Source organism: Candoia aspera, chromosome 1 (assembly GCF_035149785.1).
Source record: "Candoia aspera isolate rCanAsp1 chromosome 1, rCanAsp1.hap2, whole genome shotgun sequence".
In the NCBI taxonomy this organism is placed as follows: Eukaryota; Metazoa; Chordata; class Lepidosauria; order Squamata; family Boidae; genus Candoia; species Candoia aspera.
The window spans coordinates 292,592,797-292,613,588 of NC_086153.1; the positions used below are offsets into that span (position 1 = coordinate 292,592,797).

The 20,792-nt window shown below is 35.1% G+C and overlaps 1 protein-coding gene across 3 annotated transcripts in view; it reads right to left on the reverse strand.

The window, feature by feature from the left end:
- The window catches only part of RALGAPA1 (Ral GTPase activating protein catalytic subunit alpha 1), a 164,637-nt gene that overhangs the window by 121,613 nt on the left and 22,232 nt on the right, over nucleotides 1-20,792 (reverse strand). For 2 of the 3 annotated variants that reach the window (XM_063290052.1, XM_063290053.1), the window contains exons 14-17: nucleotides 20,259-20,388; nucleotides 17,734-17,971; nucleotides 16,502-16,663; nucleotides 6,918-7,058 (exon numbers count right to left, since the gene is read on the reverse strand). In XM_063290052.1, coding sequence (XP_063146122.1) covers nucleotides 6,918-7,058; nucleotides 16,502-16,663; nucleotides 17,734-17,971; nucleotides 20,259-20,388 — 671 coding nt within the window. The remainder of the gene's footprint in view (nucleotides 1-6,917; nucleotides 7,059-16,501; nucleotides 16,664-17,733; nucleotides 17,972-20,258; nucleotides 20,389-20,792) is intronic. The other variant, XM_063290054.1, reaches the window with a different exon arrangement.

The following is a 20,792-nucleotide window of genomic DNA, read 5'->3' on the forward strand; positions in this document are numbered from 1 at the left end:
TAGAAAGGGGATTGAACAAATTCATGAGAGATCAGGCTACCAATGGTGACTACTCTTGACAGCTTTTACCACCTCTGAAATCAGAGATATAATACCTTAAATAACAGGTGTTAGGGAACAGCAGTGAATAATAACTATCACCTTCTTGTCCATTTTTATGAGTTTCCTGTATACACTGATATCTGAATGTTGGGCTAATTGGCTGGATTTAGCAAGGCTCCTCTTTTTTTTTTTTTGGTGCCTTCAAGTCAATATTGACTCCTGGAAACTGCCTGGACTAAACCCTGCAGTTTTCTTGGCAAGATTTCGTGGTTTGCCATTGCCTTCTTCTTCCTAGGGCTGAGAGAGAGTGACTGGGTCATCCAGCTGGCTTTGTGCCTAAGGTGGGACTAGAAATCACTGTCTCCCAGTTTCTAGCCTGGTGCCTTAGCCACTATGCCAAACTGACTGTTGGGCTCCTCTTATATTCTTATAAATCTCATAATATACAAATAAACTATGATCAGATAAATCAGATTAATGAGGGTCCTATTCTCCTGTTTCTATACAGAGAAGGAAAGGCATGGGAAAACATAAATAAGTCATTTATTGTCACTGCATTATCAGAGACCTCTCAGCTGTAAGTTATCAGTGAGTGTAACAGATTTTTTTTATTACTGCCCTGGACTGTTATGTTAGCTTAGAATTCTGTTTAACATTCCTGTACAGAACAATTTGAACTAAGGTACTACCTCAATAAAAAGTGCTGTGTCATTGAGGGGAAAAGTGTCCTTCTCTGTTCTGACTAGCTTTCTCTCTTTTTAGCCTTAACTGATTAGAGACACATACAAATATTCCTACAGTACAACATTTCTCTTCTATCTTTTACATTAGGAGAAACAAATATATTTTCACTTCCATACAGACTTGCTGTTAGAGTATCCACTGGAGAGGTTTATAGGAAGGATACTAAGTTACAGGTATAGCATACATTCATGTGCAAATCCAGTTCAATGCCAAGTTCCATGTTCATTCCCTAACATCTCACTCAAATGGGGCTGGAAAAGATTCCTATGTAATTTTGGTGAGCCAATACTAATTGGTATAGATAATATTTAGTTACACAGCCTAATTTTCTGATCTGATATAAAACAACTTTCTATGTTTCTAAGTTCATGGAAGCTCTTAAAAGGAAGCTGCCTGTTTTTCTTCACTTCAGAAGTGCATCCACAGTAAATTTCATTTATCCAATGAGATTTTGGACTAAACCATCATGATTGTTCTCAAGCTCCTACTTTGAGGCACTCTAACTTTGTATGGAAAAACTATTGTTAATTGAATGGTTCCATTCTAAAATGGTCTGCTTCATTCTTAGACATGGAATAAGACCATCTTAAACAGCTCTGGAATTGCATTCACCCAAACGGATCAGCAAAGGTCCAAACAGAGCTCTATCCTCTCTTAGTGTACAAACAGCATTCATTCTCCCGATCCTTACTTGGTATTAGAACACAGTTTGCTGTATCACCTAGGTCGAGGGATTAGCTTCACAATTCTTCCATATACAAGTGTCTGGAAGGGTTTTTTTCATCAAGGTTTCTGCATTTGATAAAAAGCTTCAATAATTACTTGGTCAAATAACTATCTCAAAGGTTGATTCTCGAAGACGAGAGCAAACAATTCACTCAAAAGTTGCAGGAGAAGAGAAAGCAGACCTAGAACACTATGGCTCTTTGTCATTCAGCATTTAATTGCCTACACAGACTTCTCCAGTAATACTACTTTTACAGCAGCATTTACTTCCATACTATCTTCCTCTCTGTTAAGGTTGTGCAGAGTTTCAGGTTCAACTTGAAAACATGCTCTGGAGCACACAAATATATCTGCCATTCATTACAGTAATTGCACCTTTTCCTAAGACTGCATGGCAGCTGTGGAGGGCAGCTGATGTTCTGAGGAAAAGATATGGTTGCTTTAAGACAGGGGCTAGGGTTGTGCCAAGGCATGCACTGATGCATCTGTTTGGAATTGAATCTGAGCTATTGCACTACTCTATTATCTATATAGAAAATCTTTCTTGAGACAAATAGAAAAGATATATTCATACACTCATGTGTACAAGAGGACATTTTAGTGATGTTATTTATAATTATACAAGTCCAATAAGATCTTTATGACAGTAGTACTTTGGAGACATTTTGAAAAATCAAATATAATTTGTTCAGAAAATGTATTGCATATTGCTGTGTTAGCTCAATTATTAATAGTGAGGAATTCTTTTCTGCATTTGGTTCCATGCAATAGTTTTTTTTTAATTCTATGCCTGAAATTCTCAGCTGTTGTACTACAGTTAATTAGTAAATGATTGATTAAACAAAAAGCAAAACAAAAAACAAAAACCCTGAACAAAACTATTTGAAGAGCATGCTACAACGAGAGAATTCTAATTATTTACAGTTGGGTTTTCTATCTTCACCTTATCCTGAAGGAAGCCACCATACAATAACTTTCTAATTCATTAGAAAACAAAAACAAGGGGCAGCTTACAGAAAGTTTCTACCAATATAAGTGCTGAGTGGCTGACTCCCTTTCCCCCATTCTACTTTTATTTGCTTAGTAAATAAGGTGGAGAAGACTCTCAGAAAAAGGGTCAATGGGCTGAAATGGAGAAGAAAGAAAAAGATATATGAGCAAAAGCAAGCTCACATTAGATTTTGCTCAAGAAATTTGTATTAGGTTTTGCAACTAAGATCAACATTAGCTGGAAGAAAATAGCAGGCAAGAAAATGGTACGGTATTAAGGCTTTCGAGAATGAATATATGTAATAGGGAATTTGATTTCTTTTCACAGGGCAAAAATTATGTAAGTGTAGAATGATCACAAGAACTTGACTGAAGAAGAACCATAGGAGATATGAAAAAAGTATGGCAGAATCCACAAATAAACCCAAATAGGTGGCTTGAACATGATGACCTAACTCACAACACATTTACTGATAACTCTACAGTATTCATACCAGTGCTGCCTAGCCTACAACTTACAAAACACCAGTTACCCAGACAGCACAAAACAGAAATCCATTTGAAGCAATAATGTTGTAAGGCAAGTTCAAGATTATAAAACTTTTCAAGAACTCATCAGGCTAGTTGTTAAAGAAACAGAAAAACAGAGAAAGGAAGAAACATGGAAGATGTTTAAGCTACATTTGATGTTGCAAATTTAAATGGAACATGCAGAAAAATAATATGGTTCTCTTAGGTTACTCCTGAAGATTCCTGGAACGAAGAACTAAGCAAATAATTGTGATTTCCCCACTTTTAAAATTATAGCACATGACGTCATCATAAACCTGTTGACATTTTTAAGCAAGAGACACAGGTCTTTTACTAGATAGAAACTAACGACAAAACAAAAAAACAATCTATATTCACAAAGCTGAAGGTTTTTAATTTTTTTTACTAAATTAAAAGTATCAATAACAGAAACCGAGTAAAAGCATTTAGTGGTGGGAGCTATAGCCTCATCGCATAAAGTTCTCAACTTAGTTGACAAAATTCTTTTTGCCCAGTGCAGGATTTCACTAAATGAAGCATTTTCTTGGTCATAAAAGCAAAAGCAGTTCATACACATTACACGATACCACATTTACCCATTCAAAATGAGTTCCTGTACTGATTAAATAGGATTTTGTAACATAAAAGTTGGAAATTAGTTTTCTTTGGGTATACTGTATGCCATCCTTCCTGAATTGACTGCTATTAAATTATTTTCCTATTCACATCTTCCAATACTTCAGGGAAAATTTTGGGAGACAGGAATTTCCGAAAAAGAGCAATCTATCCAATGGATCAATTACATTCTGTCAAAAAGAATCCATGTTCCTGATTTCCCCAGCTAACTGAAGCGGCCTTTAAAAGGGCATAGCCCTTTTTTAATGTACGAAGTCTCCGCTCATACAAAGGAGTGGAGACTTTGTGCATTAAAAAAAGTCTGTGCCCTTTTAAAGCAAAAGACATGATGGTGTTAGAAACTTACTAGGGTTTTCTATACTCCTAGTCAAAAGATATTCCTAACTTCACCTTTCTGCAACAGATACTTAACGGGAAGTAGTAATCTGCTCTTAGACTAACACTTCAAATTGAAAAGCACTAAATAGAACTGCTTTGTTAACTGGCTAAAGATACCAGCCATTCTGATAAATGTTTCAAGAAAATGTGATTTTCAAGTAATGAATAAAATTTATCATAGAGTGCATATTCCAAAATAAAATAGAAATACCTCTGTGGTGCATTGCAGCCTATAAACAGTTACAGAATAAAATGACGTATTCTTAAAAAATGGGATTATAGAAGAACTCTGAGGATGACAACATAACATGATTATTTTAATCCACAAATACAACAGGTCTGTATAAAACAATCTGACTTCCTGGTTTTATTTATGAGCAAACTGCTCCTCTGGATCCATTCCTTGAAGGTGTAAAGCAGCCACAGCTGAAACCCCTTGAAGTGTCATCTTGGCTGTTTGGAGGCCTTCCTGAAATTTTCTCAGTATTCTCAGAAGACTTACCCATGGCCTTGAAGCAGCCATGCTGAGCCTTTGAGGGTGCTTCAGGAAGCAAATCAAAAAGGGCACTTCACCAGCGAGCAAAATACCTCATCAAATGATTTGCTGGTCCCAATTAGTTCCACGGATTGAAACTGAAGGCTAGTTTATTAATAAATAAGCATTAAACACACGTTTGCTACAGCATCATTGAAGATGCCTCTTTTGACAAGCCAACAGAGCAAAAGCTCAATTTTCTTTCCTGTCAAATAATTTAGAATACAGCATTTTCTTCTAACCAATTAGGGTATTGCATAGATTTCAAATTAACATTACTGCAGTTGTCTGCCAAGGTTAGAAGAAAATGCTTTGTAATGACATGGTTAAGAATTTAGTATGTGCTCTTTTTGGATACCTATGATAAAACTCACTTGTTACATTTCAGAAGATGAAATTCCATTTTAGTTTTTTTTAAACATGACTAAATACTCAAACCCCAAATGGGCAATAGTTCATGTTCATTTTGGCCTCTTTTTGTATTATAACTGCAAGTCCTGAGTGCCCTGATGGTGTTTGTGAAGGCATACCTTTTCCATGTTCTGAATGTTTCTGAAGATATTGCTACAGTAATATCAATTCTGAAACTCCATTCAAATCTCCGATATATCCTTAAATCCTAGTAAATTTATTTTCCTATTTCTTAGATAGCCCAAAGAGCACGATCATTGCATAAGAACAGAACTATCAGCGGGCCTGATGGAACAATTTACAGAAGTACCAAAAAATTAGAAAACAAATTAAAGGGGAATAAAAACCCCAACGAATATTAATTGCTGAAAAAAATGGAAGATAGTAGGAATGGACTGGAATAGCTTGGAAGACAGCATACATACTATCTGAAACTCTATACACTATTCCAGTTAAAAGAGTTTTGTTTGTGTTTCCGCTAACTCTACCCCTAATGCTTATAACTGACAAGAGTTACCAAATATGGAATATTGGTATATCAAAGCCAATCTTTTTGTGTTATTGGACCCATTTGAAATTTTAAGATATTACTGTAAGCATTCTTATAAAATGGCTATCAGTAATAGCTACAAGTGTAGGCAGGGCCAGTTACAAAACGGTTTAGTAGAATGCAAACTAATGACATGGTTGCCTACTACACACATGCAGCCTCCCAGGATTATCTTTATCACTGTTACCTTTTTCTTTTTTCTAGTCAGGTAAGCACAACCATAAACAAAGCCCTATATTTCAGGCACATTTTTATTTTTTAAGAATGCACTGCTGTCTATGTGGGCATCAAAGACACATCGAACTAAAGTTTATGCTGAAGGCTGATGCTTTGCTTTACAGCATGCCAATTTCTTTTCTGTTTACTGATTTTAATTAGAAGAATCTAAAATAAGGTGGGGAAGGGACCCTGGCAATGCTAAAAAAAAGAATTTAAATTGCCTTTTCCTACAGTATGCAATACATAATTCAGTACAGCTGAACTGTGAATTAGAATAACACACTTACTACTTACAATTCAGAGGCATAAGAAATAAAACTGAGTTGCTTCAAAAATTATAATCAGTGTGAAACATTATTTCAAACTATTTAGCACTTAACATGGAATGCAGGAATGGAGATTAAAAATTAGTACAAAATGGCTTACTGAGAGCATCAACCATTTCAACAGATGATAAGATTTCATTACCACAGTAATAAGTAGCAGTCTACTTTTAAAAGCCAGCTAAAAATGATAGCTAGTTCTTATTTTTCTCACTGTTTATAGTTGTAGAATTTGTAAAACTGCATCCAAAGTATAAGTTATTTGTACAATATTTAGTAAAATAACTCTAACACACTTTTAGTAATAATTGTGCATTTTCTGACATATTTCCCAAGATACTGATTATAATAAGCAAAAGCCATAATGTCAGAAAATAAATCAAAACAATAAACAGCAATTATAGTTTACTATACAGTATATAATAAATAATAATTTTATTACAGCCTTTGACCAGCCTATACAGTATATTGAAAATGTCCTTGACATTTCTTTGTTCAAAAATTCATTATACCCTTTTTCCTGTCCTGCCATCCATGAAGAAAACTTACTTCAAAAATATTTCGGATACTTGTATCAAAACAATTTAAAAAATTTAGCTGCAAAGGCAGAAAATTGCATTTTTAAGAGCAATTGGCACAGCACTAGCTTCTCACAGTTCCAGAATGAGCCGAAAATACAGCATATCACAAAACTGAAATAATTGTACCTTTCTTATTTCCTCCCCACCCCTAAATGTTTTACTTTGAAAAAGTACTGATTTTGCAGATTTTTGAAAGCAGAAGGATTAAAAAAGTGAAAAGGGAGTGCAGAAATTAGCAGAGGTGGCACTACCTGAAAGCTCATCAGAAAGGGGAGTGAGAACAATATCAGGCAAGAAGGGTTTGGAAGTATGGATCAGAACAGGAGCACTTTTAGCACTGCGTATATAGGCCGATGGCAGAGCACATTCACCAATGGATCGGCTTCTCATGGCTTTAAAAAGGGAAAAGAAAGAAGTAGGGAAGGAAAAAAAGAAGAGTGACTATAATGAAAGGTTGTGTCACAGAAAAAGCAGCAACAGAGAAAACAAAGATAAAAGGAAGAAAATTCAAATTAAAACATTTCAGCACGGCAGATATTGGCAGAGCTGTAAGGAAAAAATAATCAGTGGGTACATAAAACATTTTGAATTTATTTCTTTCAATGCAAGACAAACAGTAACACCTATATTTTCATAAGTACAAAAAACCTCAGTATTCAAAGTAAAACACTGACAGACCAATATTATACATATATTCAGAACTAAATGCCCAAATTGAATGGAATTTAGTCCCATGTAAATTTGTGTAAGATTGCAGCTTAAAATGCTCTATTTGTCACTACATCAGGGTTTGAAAAATATTAAGGTCAGATCATGTCATAAACATTAACATTATGTAAGATTTTGCAAAGATAAAGCATTGCCCTATACCTACCCTTATTTTCTGTTTTGATTTTCTTTTTTTAACAAGTAATTCTCATAGAATATCTAGGGTGCTTTTACTTAATGCCAGCAATTTGTTGGTAATGATTCTGACAACTGCAGCAGTACAAAAATGGTGGCAACTATACCTAAAATTAGGTACTTTGGTAGTAAAAATAAATCTCTGAATGGCTTCATTAGTTCAAAGAAACAATGCAATATTCTGAAAGGTTGAATGTGAATGTTATTAATCTTCAATGAAATAGTTACAGACATTTGACATTATTCTGGGTATCTGGGAACTTACCATCTTTCATTCTAGATGGGGTTGCACTGCCCCAGACAGACCTGGTGCAGAATCTGGGGGTCCTCTTGGACTCACGACTCCTGCTCCAAGAGCAGGTGGCAGTCGTGTCCAGGGAAGCCTTTGCACAACTTCATGTTGTGCACCAGCTCCGCCCCTTCCTGGATCGGAAGTCCCTCCGAACAGTCACTCATGTCCTGGTCACTCCCGTATAGACTACTGTAATGCACTCTACATGGGGCTACCCTTGAAAAGTATCCAGAAGCTACAGCTGGTCCAGAATGCAGCCACATGAGCAGTCTTGGGAGCCCCAAGCGGGGCACACATAACACCACTGCTGCATGAGCTGCATTGTACCAGTTTCCTTCCGGGTCCAATTCAAGGTGTTGGTTATCACCTTTAAAGCCCTACATGGTATGGGTCCAGGTTACTTGAGGAACCACCTCACCCCCACTACATCGACCTGTCCCACCCAGTCAGGCAGAGGGGGCATGCTATGGACCCTGCCCATGAGGGATTGCCAATTGGCAGGGTCCAGGAGGAGGGCCTTCTCTGCTGCGGTACCCGCCCTCTGGAACAGCTCACCCCCAGAGATAAGACAGGCCCCCACTCTCCCGGCCTTCCAGAAGAGGGTGAAGACATGGCTGTGCCACCTTGCTTGGGATGGGAGGGGGGATAGCCAGTCATGGGGGTGGCTGGCACTGTGATCGTGCCAAGGATAAGATCCTATTGCCATCTCGAATTTTATACTTTATTTTTTTGTATTTTTATACTTGTGTTGGTATTTATGTATATTTATATTTGCATCGATTTTATATTGTACTGTTCTTGATTGTCATTTTATTATCCGTAAGCTGCCCAGGGTCATCGTATATGAGATGGGCGGCAGAGAAATTCGACAAATAAATAAATAAATAAAATAAACAATTATCAAATCAAAGACTAAGGTTCTCTTGAAGCACTGTAATTTAAAGTAAGCCACAACAACAAATAAAAGCAAGATGTGCCTTGTAAATGGAAATAATGTAACGTAAGACAAAAAGAAGAAAACAACACAAAAGAAAAGGGGCATTTAAACACAAAATGAAATCTCAACTAACTTTCTGTTTAACTTTTTGGATCTAAATTACCATATGACCCACCTCAACACAGCAAATTAAGTAGTTGCTTTTAAAGTTCATTTTTTAATGAAATGAAAAGAAAACAAATATTAAGGACATAAGAAATAATATTTTATTTAAATTAAATTAAATCAAATTTAGCTTTTGATCTTTAAAAGATCATAGCGGGAAAAAAGACTGCATTATTAATTGTGGTATTTTAAATGCTAATTACACACTCTTCCTAACTCAAGCTAGTTTCCTCACTTCCTATTGCTTTTCAAAGCTCTGGGGTATTCATTCAATGAGAATCTAAAGAAAAAATGTATGTCAGCTGGAATACTTACTTCATTTTAGGAAACAGAAACGGATAAGGAGAGCTTTAAATAAACTGACCAATAGTAACGATGTGTTTTGGGTAAAATATTACACATTTTCCACAATATTTGAAATCAAAAGGCTGTTTCACCCTTAACACAGACTCTGTGTGTTAAACATGTAGGCATAATACCATGTGCAACCAGAGTTCCTTAGCATGTTTACTACACCATTTTTACTTTGTGTAATTTTATGGAAAATATGATGTAACATGAGATTTGAGTTTAAAATGAAGAGTTGTGGAAGGAAGGAAGGAATCAGTTTTATAATGATTACTTTAACAAATAGGTAATATTTTTGTTGTTTCATAATTGTATAATTATTTTCTTCCATCAATTTCAGTTCTTTAGAAAAGCAAACGAATTGCTGTTTTACAGATCTTTAAGGGTAGTTGGTTTTACTTAGGCTGCTCCTTATCTGCAAAAATACTAATAAGTTTGTAACAGAAAGCTCAGTTAATCTTATTTAGTTCTTGTTGAAGGATCCCTTTCAAACAGTAAAATTCAAGATTTTATTTTCAAGGATAATAAAATGCAGTATCAGAAATTCAGAAAGTAAATGACAAATGACCTGACTAGGTGAGAAGGGGAACATCAATGTTTGTTCTAGAAATACCTAGCTCACTCCAAGGCAGATTCCAGTGGCAGGCCAGAGTCAATAAGCATCAGCAGGAATAACCTCTTCTTACTCTCTGTTGAAATGGGAAACCCCATTTCATAAAAATGTCAGTCATGTGAACAATGTTTATGGCCACAGTAATCTCATCTAAAGAGTTGTGTGTAAATAGGTTGTTTGATTAAAAATAAATAGCGAAAGCTGCTTCTAACAATGAATTATGAATTTTTTTTTAATAGAGGAAGAAACAAAGGATTGCAAAAATAAAACCATACTTTTAAGCGCTGGTTCAAAATATAAGATTCCTCAACAGATTAAGATGTATGAAATAAAATGGCAAAAGTCACATGCCTAGAAAATTATCTGATCTGCTCCATTTTATAGCAAGATTTATTTTTTAAAAGCTAAATGTAATAGTGCCCTTTGTAATCCTGGTCTCAGAACGCTCAACAACTTAAAAATTACTTTAAAATCCATAGAACTTTCTTAAAAACTTTTTATATGCTATTTACAGCTGTCTGGGTTCATCGGTCACTGCACATACTGTAAGATTCTTTAGCAGCATACTTAGACAAATACTTAGAAAACGATGCTTGATAGGAAAGGCAAAAATCAAATGCTGATTCCAGTAGCAGAAGCACATAACTAGATACCCCAAACTGGGCAAAATGTGTGTAGATTTTAAAAAGTTTTCCCCAAATTCTTGGGGATGAACAAGACTCAACATTAAATTTATAATCTATTTATAACCTATTTGGTACATTTCTCTTCAAAAACTGAATTTTTACTTACTAATATGTCAGATACTAAGATTCTGCAAGATGAAAACAAAACTGGTAACCAAGTTAGTATTTTCTTGAATAGAGATCTACAGCAAAAAATCAGAAGAGGTCTGGTAAGCATCTTTTCTGACTAACAAATGTTATTAAAAAGCATAGGTTTCATGAGTTCATTTCATCAGATACATAGATGAAAGCAGGCAACCTACCAAGCAGTAACTTTAATGTTTTTTTCCTTTTCTCTTTTATTGATTCAACTATTCCTGAAAACTTTGCAAGTTTAATATAAACTATTTAATATTAAAGTCTTTGCAAGTTTAAACCCAAACTAGATATTATTCCATATACTACAGAAATCAAACTATGAAAAAACAAGCATTAAAATATAATTCATGAAAATATATTCATATTAATCTCTCATTCTCTTAAAACAATGTTCTTCTGATGGAAGGCAGAGAGATATTTGATTTTAAAAATTAAAATTTCTAATTCTGAGATTAACATGTTGCTATGTTAACAGTTAACTCATGTGAATTAGCATTATTTTTGTTTTACTATGTAATAGGTTCTTATTTTTAATTTTAGTAACTCTTAAAAGCTAAAAGTTCCCAAGTTCCAATTAGGGCTGCTAATCAGATTTATAACTTATAAGGCTAGTCTCTTCCCTACCAGAAAGAGAAAACTTGAACTGGCCAAATTTATGTCTTTGATTAGTGACTGATAAGGCAATCTAGTTGAGAAGGGGCAACTGATAAGAAATTAATTATTAAAATTTGGTTCAAATACAAATCCGTAGAGTGAATTTTAATTGTGATTGTGCTTTATCAATTTTATTTCATATTGTTTTCACTGTGATTCTGTGACTTGCCACCACTTGTCTGTTATTTCAACTGCCTTTCATTTTTATATAGTTCTAGATATGTTCAGTGGACCCGAAGTAAGCAAAGCAACAAAAATTTTCTTTTCTAACACCACAAGATTCTATAAATCAACATCTGATGCCTGCTCCCAGGGTTCAAAAGATAGAAACAGGAGTTTCTGAGGAACAATTCACAGATCAGCTAAGAGTAACTAAATTGCTTTTTTCCATAAAGCAGTAAATAAATATTTTTAAATAAATGCCTTTTTTAAATGATAAGCTCTTCCTACTAGGATTTATACCTATAATGAAGATGTTGCCTAGTAAGTTTTAAATAATACTGTCCTGAAGTCTTAAAAATGCCAGTTCATTCAGGAATAACTGGCAAGGAGTTTGTACAGTGGTATATAAAGGTAAAGGTTTCCCTTGACATTAAGTCCAGTCGTGTCCGACTCTAGGGGGCGGTGCTCATCTCCGTTTCAAAGCCGAAGAGCCGGCGTTTGTCCATAGACACTTCCGTGGTCATGTGGCCAGCATGACTACACGGAACGCCGTTACCTGCCCGCCAAAGCGGTACCTATTAATCTACTCACATTTGCATGTTTTCGAACTGCTAGGTTGGCAGGAGCTGGGACTAGCCACGGGAGCTCACCCCGTCACACGGATTCGAACTGCCGACCTTCCGATCAGCAAGCTCAGCAGCTCAGCAGTTTAACCCGCAGCGCCTCACAAGAATAAAACAGAATTGGGGTAATTTGTATACCACTGAATGTTTTATTCTTGTGCTGACCAGAAGTTTTCAAGAAATGAACTGTAAAAATACTTCCCCAAAACACATTTAAAAGATAAACTTGGAACAAGTTTTTTTTTGTTATTTTTCCTGTCTGGTGGAAAATGAAAACGGAATTCATTCTTTATATTTTTCTGATAAGGGGAGTATTTTAAGATAGTATGATATCAAGTATTTTAAAATACCTCCAGTTTTTCACTAATCGTTTAAGTTGAACATCACAGAAAATGAACTACACAATTCTGAATCATACATTAAGATGAGAATGCATGGGGGGAAAAAACAGGAAAAAGGGTTGTGAAATATGTTGTATTTCCGTATGATAAATAACATGGTAAGAAAGATTCATATATTGCTATTAGCTTTTATTTTCTGAAGGAATTCCTAAAATCTATGTAATAGGAAGAATTTTGGGGAAAGTGTAGTTCCATTTTCAAATCACTATCATTCTTGTACATGGAAACAAACTACAGTACAAGAAAATGCAAGGAACAGAATGGATTTTTTTCCTCTGGTTATATTGATATTTTCACAAGAAAAGAAAGGACTCATTCCTTTGTTTACTGGCTTGCTTCCTTTTGACGACTTTAGAGCTAGACGTTGGTGAACTGCCTTCCGCTGGGTTTCAAAGTAATGGGAGTGGGATAAACACTGACAACAGCATCTATTCTCTTATTAATACTTGCAAAGGATACTACAGTGAGTACTCCATGAAATTCATTTTGTGGAAAAAAATCAGGTTTTTATAAAATGTTACACAAGGACATACACACTGAGATATTTAGCTCGTGAGATGAAACAGCAATTACTCCAGTTTCATGTGTAAATAAGAGACACAGGAATACTTTATTTTCTCCTAAATATTCAGCTTCTTCACTCACATTCAAAACCAGTCAGAAAGTGGTATATAAACTGATGACTGTAAGCAACATGATTACTGCTGACCCGAAAGTAGTTTAGAAATTTAAAAAATGAACGTATTTGCCTTCTACACTATGGCTGACATCCAGAGAAATACAAACAAGTTTCTACGTTGGTATTGGAACTTTTCTGGGCTTTACTTTGAATCTTCCTGAAAAATTGTATCTGAAAAAAATGTTTCTTCATGGGAGCATGCAGACTAAAACAAAAGACTAAAACATTGGAAGGACTGCAGTGCATTGTACCGTGCAGGCTAAAGGACTGTAGCCTGCACAATAAGCTTATCTGATCCACATTCCCACCTGTCTCCAGCTCTTTCACTCATACATACACCTCATACAATCTGCATATTGTTTAATTTGATTTTATATCAAACTAGACTCTATTATGGCCTCTAAAAAGTATGGAAAACATCTTCTTTACTCTATCTACCCTACACCTTCTCTTTACAGTCTAACAACTGATGTTGCAGATGAAGAATACCTGTTCATTGTATGTGGCAAAGAAGACAGAACACTGCCTGCTGAGAGTTTCAAGGTATCAATTCAACAAAATTTTTCTTTCAATGATCAAAGAATGAACACCACACAGTATTAGTTTGCATCAGAACTCCTGACATGTAATGTCATAGCACTACAATATATTTGGAGCAGAACAGACATAAACTACTTTGAAACTTGGCCTTGGGCCTGCAGAAAAACATATTACAGCTGGAATGACTTAAGAGGTTTATGCAAAGCATGCAAACAAGGCTCTTTGTAATGTGTAAGAGCCCAAAGAAAATACTTCTCATTGAATTGTTAAAGCAGCCAAGCTATTTCCAAATGTTCCTGCATACCCACTTCATTTCAAGTGGTCCCAGAATACATTTCTAACATCCTTCAAAGCAGCTACATGAGTGCTACAAAAGATGCAGGTGCTTTAATGGTATGAAAAAAATGTGATTTCTTCTCACATCTATGTAGTGTGAGTCACCTCTTCTGAATATTTTGCAGGGTCCTAGAAATGATTCCATAGTACTATTAATAAGTAATTTGAAGATTAATAACAGTAACATTACCTGGTTACTGTAGAATTATACCTAGATGGCGTATGCATATATACATGAAAGTGCTGTTCAAATATTTGGAATTTTAAACTTACGTGTTTGTGTGTGTGTGTGTGTATGTGTAGATATATATATGTAGTAAAATTAGGGATAATATCTTTCTCCTTTATGTTTATACAATGCAACATCTGAATAAGGCTATTTATAAATTGCAGAAAGTATACTAGTACAGTGTTTAAAAAGTGATTATGGGGTCATTACTGAAATTAAAATAAGCTATTAAGTACATAAAATTAGATCTATTGGGGATTTGAAACTAATTTTGTTTGATAAAGATGGAAGGTAACTAACAGGAGAAACCTAGGGAACTAGTTCTGTTTTGTTGATTCAACTGTCCTGAACTGGCACCTTCTGGATGTGCTGGATTAGAATTCACTTCATGCCTCGGAATGATGGAAATTTTACTCCAAAAACATTGAGGGCGTCAGGTTAAGAAAGACTAAGCCTATAATGACTGGCTGCAGCTCTGAAGTCTTTCCCAGTCGTATGCTGAGATGCCAGATATTGAACCTAGGACTATCTGCATGCAAAACATATACTTTACATTTTGTAGGGAGTTTGTGTCAAGACAAGACCTTAAAGATAGGATCTGCAGGACTGCATACAAGGTTTATATTGACTGGATTAGGTCTGCTTCTTGATCAAGCTGCCAGGTGGCTCAGATTATTGCTCTAACCTGTCATATATTCACTTTCATTAGCTTAAATTTGCTCTCTGGCCTTTACCTACATGGATATGATAATTGTCTAGTTAACAAATTGCTGTCTGCTGTGCATTTCAAATACTTTGATTTAAGACTAAAGCTTGAAGACAATACTATGATAATCTTGCAAGTTATGTCTGTGATTTCTTTCAATTCTTCCTCAGCGTTGTAATTATACTGCAGTTTGGTTTATTCACCAGCCTTTTATGACTAAAAGGACAGAGAATCCTTGCTGACTATCCACTATTTCAACTCGTATAGCTTTTATGGCTCTTAAAGACTGGGGGTGGGGGAAGAATAATGGAAATTTAACACAGTTAAATGCATGTCTATGCATGTCTTCCTAGTAAGCAGTTTTGGCATTTGGCTTACTCATCTTGGTCAATACAGGTAAAATACTTTGCATAAGACCAATAAGTTTGATTACAAATCACATGTTGAACCCGAATAGAATTCTTGTGTCCTAAATCTCATACCTGAACTTATTAATCTATTTTAATGATTTTTAAGACTCAGCATATATATCTGTAGTTTTCAAACATCAGCCAGAGAATTGCTGGCAGCTTTATGATATACCATCTGATGTGTTAACAATTTGCAAACAGTATCTTCTTATTATTCTATATATTTTTGCAAAAGTGTGCATTACTATAAGCTATTATTTTACTTAAAATTGTTAATAAGCATGTAAGAACAATGCTGATCAAACCACTGAAATTCTTATCTGGAAAACATTCATGTATTAGAAATGCATTATTTAAGATTAGCTTCTCTTATCTTTTTAACACTTCCTAATATTAGGCAACATAGCACTGATCTCTTTATCAAATTCAGAAAATGGGAGCATTTGGTGTTTTTTTTAGCATCTATTCCAAAACTGTAGACATTCAAAACCTAAGTAACTTCTGCAATTAATTGCACGTTTTTAAAATTTATGGTAGTTTTAAGCAGCCTTTTTATTACTCTTTTTAATATTTGTTATTAATTGTATTTTTATTTACACAATGAGATTTTGTGACTGAGTCTAAGACTTCAGAGGAAGGCAAAATAAAAACTGAAATCCTATTACCTACTTCAGGAAAATAACCAAACTTCAAGAAGACATACCTATATAATAGCCATTTTTAAAAATGTCAAATCTAGATACCAGCTTTGTTATGTGGTGCATTTATAGTGGATTGTATACCAGAATATAATGATTACATATTTGGATACATCTGTTAAATAATCTATATTCTGCAGTCATACTTGTTTCATCCAATACAGGACATAAAACTGCCTAAACATGCACAAACATATATAAACACAATATAGATAAAACATATGTAGGAAATCTTTTATGTGTAGTTAGAAGTATTAAACTATTACTTTTCCTTCTAATTTTGCACCCCCAATACCTATGTTCACTGTAACATACCAACTGTTTTCTGTCGCACTATGCTTCTAGCCTTTTCTGTTCCTGGAGATCCCGTAGTTGTTGCACTGCGCTGTCTCATTGGGGCCTGGCCAGGTTGATCACGGCTCCAGCCTTTTGAAAATGATTTGTCTACAGATGTCTTTTGAAACTCATGTCCAATACCTGATGGGGGAGCATACACACATACACTAATGAGAACTGTATCCATAATAATTTAGGGTGACGTTATAAGAAATGAAGATAAATGCTATTACAATAAAAGTTTAATTGATGATCTTGACTCAATGATACATTTATCAAACTACAGCCAAGACTTATTGCAATAACAATAAAGTACTTCATCACTATTATTATGTATCATTTCAGTCATATAAGCAAAACTTTCCCCGTATATATAATCTACGATGTCTGCCTGTCAAATTTGAATGTATTCTTACAGCAATCCTTTAAGAAATGTACTTCTTTTTCTTGTACAGAGTCCCTTGAGTCAAGTTTGACTTTGTGGGACTACAGGGACTTAGCCATTTAGGCTTTTTGTTACTTTACATGGCAACTAAGAGTGCTGATACATGAGCAGACTCAGTGTTCTTCATAAAACTATACACTGTATAAAAATTATGGGCTTGATTCTAATGAGGATTCATTTTCTTAAAACTAAACTAGAACTTGAAATACTACTTCCTTTTTCTGTTTTGAACTCTGTATGCTGATCTCTTGATTAAGCCTTCCAAAAGACTGGGAACATGCCCTGACTTACTTTATTTTTAAAAAGTAGAATGCAGAATGATGAAACTGACTGTATTCTATCTGGAACGTTCCCACCCTGATGGCATTCTGGAAGGCCTTAAAGACCTGTCTGTTATCCCGTATCTTGGGGTAGGGTGGATGGAACCCCTTGTTAGATGTGTTTGTCATATGTTCATACATTTTGAAGTTAATGGTCTGGATTTGCCATTTTGTTTATTTCCCTTATTGTCTTTATTTATCTTACGGTATTTATTTTTATACTGTGAGCTGCCCAGAGTCCATTTGGAGTGGGGTGGAGCAGAAGCCGAATTACATAAATAAAGGAACATTCAGTGCAGTATTTATTATTATATTTATTTTATGTTAGTAACAGATTTCCTAAAAAGTTTTTTTTTTTAAAGGAATACCATATGCTGTAGCTCTGGACTCATTTCTCCTTGGATCACAATTTTTCAACTTGATCACACCTGAATAATATGACTTACCTTTGCCCTTATGCTTTTTTTGTTTCTGCTCACTTAATTTATCCAGTGGTAGATCACTGAGGTCCAAGCTGTATAGGTTTCTAGCCAACACTTTTGTTAGAGTTTCCATAGTTAATGACCACTCTGTGGCCAACTCTTCCCAATAAGTCAATGATGACAATACTGCTAAGAGGTCATCCCAAAGTTCTCGGGAAATGTACACATTTAGATTTGCTTTGATCCAAGCTACTATAAGAGTCTACAAACAGAAATATAAAAGAGGAAAACACATATTTTGTGGCAGAAGAAACTGGAATCTCAGTCATTTTTAACTCATTAAAATTATGAAAGCTGCATAGTTAATTAACTGTGGAAAAAGAAGTTTTGCTGTGAGTTAGTAATACAGCTTCAGTGTCTGTTTAACCTTTTCTCTCTCTGCATGTCTTTCTCTTCATCCTACATCATTAAAGATCTCTATGAATCCCTTTCTCTACTAACCTTTCCTTCTTTTGTCTAACCACTTTCCTTTTTGCTTATTTTCTTGCCAAAACACTTTTTTGCAACTCCATTTCTCAACTAAGCCCATTTTCCCTCTCTCTATCTCTCAACATTCACCTTCCCTGTAGACTAGGGGAAGGGCAAGCTATCCTTGCATATGCCTTTTGGAGGACTTGAACTAGCCTCCACACACCCTGTTACATCTAACAAATCTGACACCAGCAAAAAAGCTAGAAAACAGTGTATTGTTTGGATTAGGGTTATGAATAAGAGGCTGTTCAATAAAAAAAAATCCAAGAAGTTATAAAGATAAATGTTACAGAAAATGTTATTCCAAGAATATTCTGCAATTAACCTCAGCTATAATGTATCTCTTTTTTATAGATATCCAAATATAATCTTTTGTTTTATCTATCTGATTTGAAATGTTTATCTTCACTTGATGATTACACTGGCATATATGAGAAAATTCTGTCTGCTTAGGTTTTCTTCCATCCATCTTGGAAGCATCAGACTAGCTGCTGTTGGAGGCAGTTTTTATACATACTGTACATAAACACACACACATACACTCTCTCTCTCTCTATTTCATTCATTCATTCATATACAGGTAGTCCTTGCTTAACAATGATTTGTTTAGCAACGGTTCGGACTTATAAAGGCGCTGAAAAAACCAACTTGCAACCGGTCCTTGCGCTTACAACCATCGCAGCATCCCTGCAGTTGATTGCAATTCGGGCACTTGGCAACCAGTTCACATTTGCAACCATCACAGGGTCCCACAGTCACACGATCACCATTTCTGACCTTTCCAGTCAGCTTCCGGCAAGCAAAATCAACAGGGAATCGAGTGATTCACTTAATGACCACATGATTCACTTAACAGCCACCACAAAAATGGTCATAAAATCGGGTCAGATTTGCTTAACAGCTGCATTGCTTAGTGACCAAAATTCCAGTCCAAACTGTGGTTGTTAAGTGAGGACTACCTGTACATCCAAATGTATATCCTTTTTCTTCTTAATTTGTCCACTTGCCTTGCTTTGGGCCCACTTTCCCCAGACCACAACTGGGTGCATCTTTTGATATACAACATAAGATTGAATTCAGTTATTCTCCAGAAGCATTCTAGTATATAAAATTAATGTTCAATTTACACACATATATGGATGACCCACTACATCACAAATATATGATGACTACATATGTTAGATAAAAACAATTTTGGAAGGAGTTAATTTGTAGTGGAATCTGGCCAACATTGTAACAGCACTTCTGATGGACTCCTCAAGAGTCCATCTAACTAGCCCAATAGTTTCCAAAAGTAGCCAAACACATACTTCCACAAGCAGGTAATAATGTCCAGCATTCTGTTGCTGAAGGCAGCCACCAAATATCTTTAAAAACTTAGTAACAGGATGTGAAGGAGATGGTTAACCCTTACAGATTTTTCCAGGTGTTTTTGGCATTTGATATTAGCCTATCTTCTATCAGTTAGGTAAATTACTTTTAAAGGTGCAAACAGACACACACACACACACACACAAATGTCTGCTCTTGCAATGTCTGTCTGATGTATGATAATAAAGCCATGAGTTATTGAATGTTAATAATGCCTTAAGTTATCCAGTGAAATTAGCAAAACCCATAGAATTTGGTTATGTATGTATAGGGAATTATATTTGTTTTAAATGTGCATTAATGACCAAACACATAGCCCCTCATCTAAATGACATAGACCACCAGCAACTGTGCTATTTGATGTTGCTGTACACATGGCTTAGTTTTAGCTCCATTACAGACAATTAACCGTTTTTATGTAAACAAATAGCACAAATATTTAAAGATGAATACACTTCATCTGGTGTTTCTGTTATTCATAAATAAAAATATTTAGCATTGAGCATTCAGACAATCAGACAAACAGCTCTGAAAGCTAACTTATAAAAATGTAAATAACTAATCATTTCAGACAGTAAACTAATGAATGAAAGACACCTCATCTATAATATTTGGAATAATTAAAATATTAAAATGTATTAATTTGCCTGGAAAAGAGGACCAGCAAGTCTTCCTGCTAAAGTCAAATTCTTTCTTCCTTGATACTGTAGAAAAATTTGAGTTGGTATTTTCAATACTGATTCTGTTACTCGGAGCAGCACAAGCAGCATCTGTTCCCTGCAAAGCAACATTAGTCTAGTATCATTTAAAGTCAATTAATTAACTTTATTACTCAATATGGGGCACTCTCTAGAAAACAAAAACAAACATAAAACAAAGGTATATATTAGTTGGGGGGGAAAAGTTTTAAAGATCTGCTTATAAGTGAAGTGTAGGTGTCCACACCAGATTCAAAGCAAGTCTGCCCATTTTGGAACTGAATCTGCGCATGCCTTCTTGTATCTTCTCATTACAATAAACTTAGAAAGACATACAGAGATCTATTACATAGTTATATCATAATACCCATTTGAGATACATTAGGCCAGGGTTTTTCAACCAGGGTTCCATGGAACCCTAGGGTTCTGTGAGAGGTCATTAGAGGTTCCCTGGAGATCATGATTTATTTAAAAAATTATTCC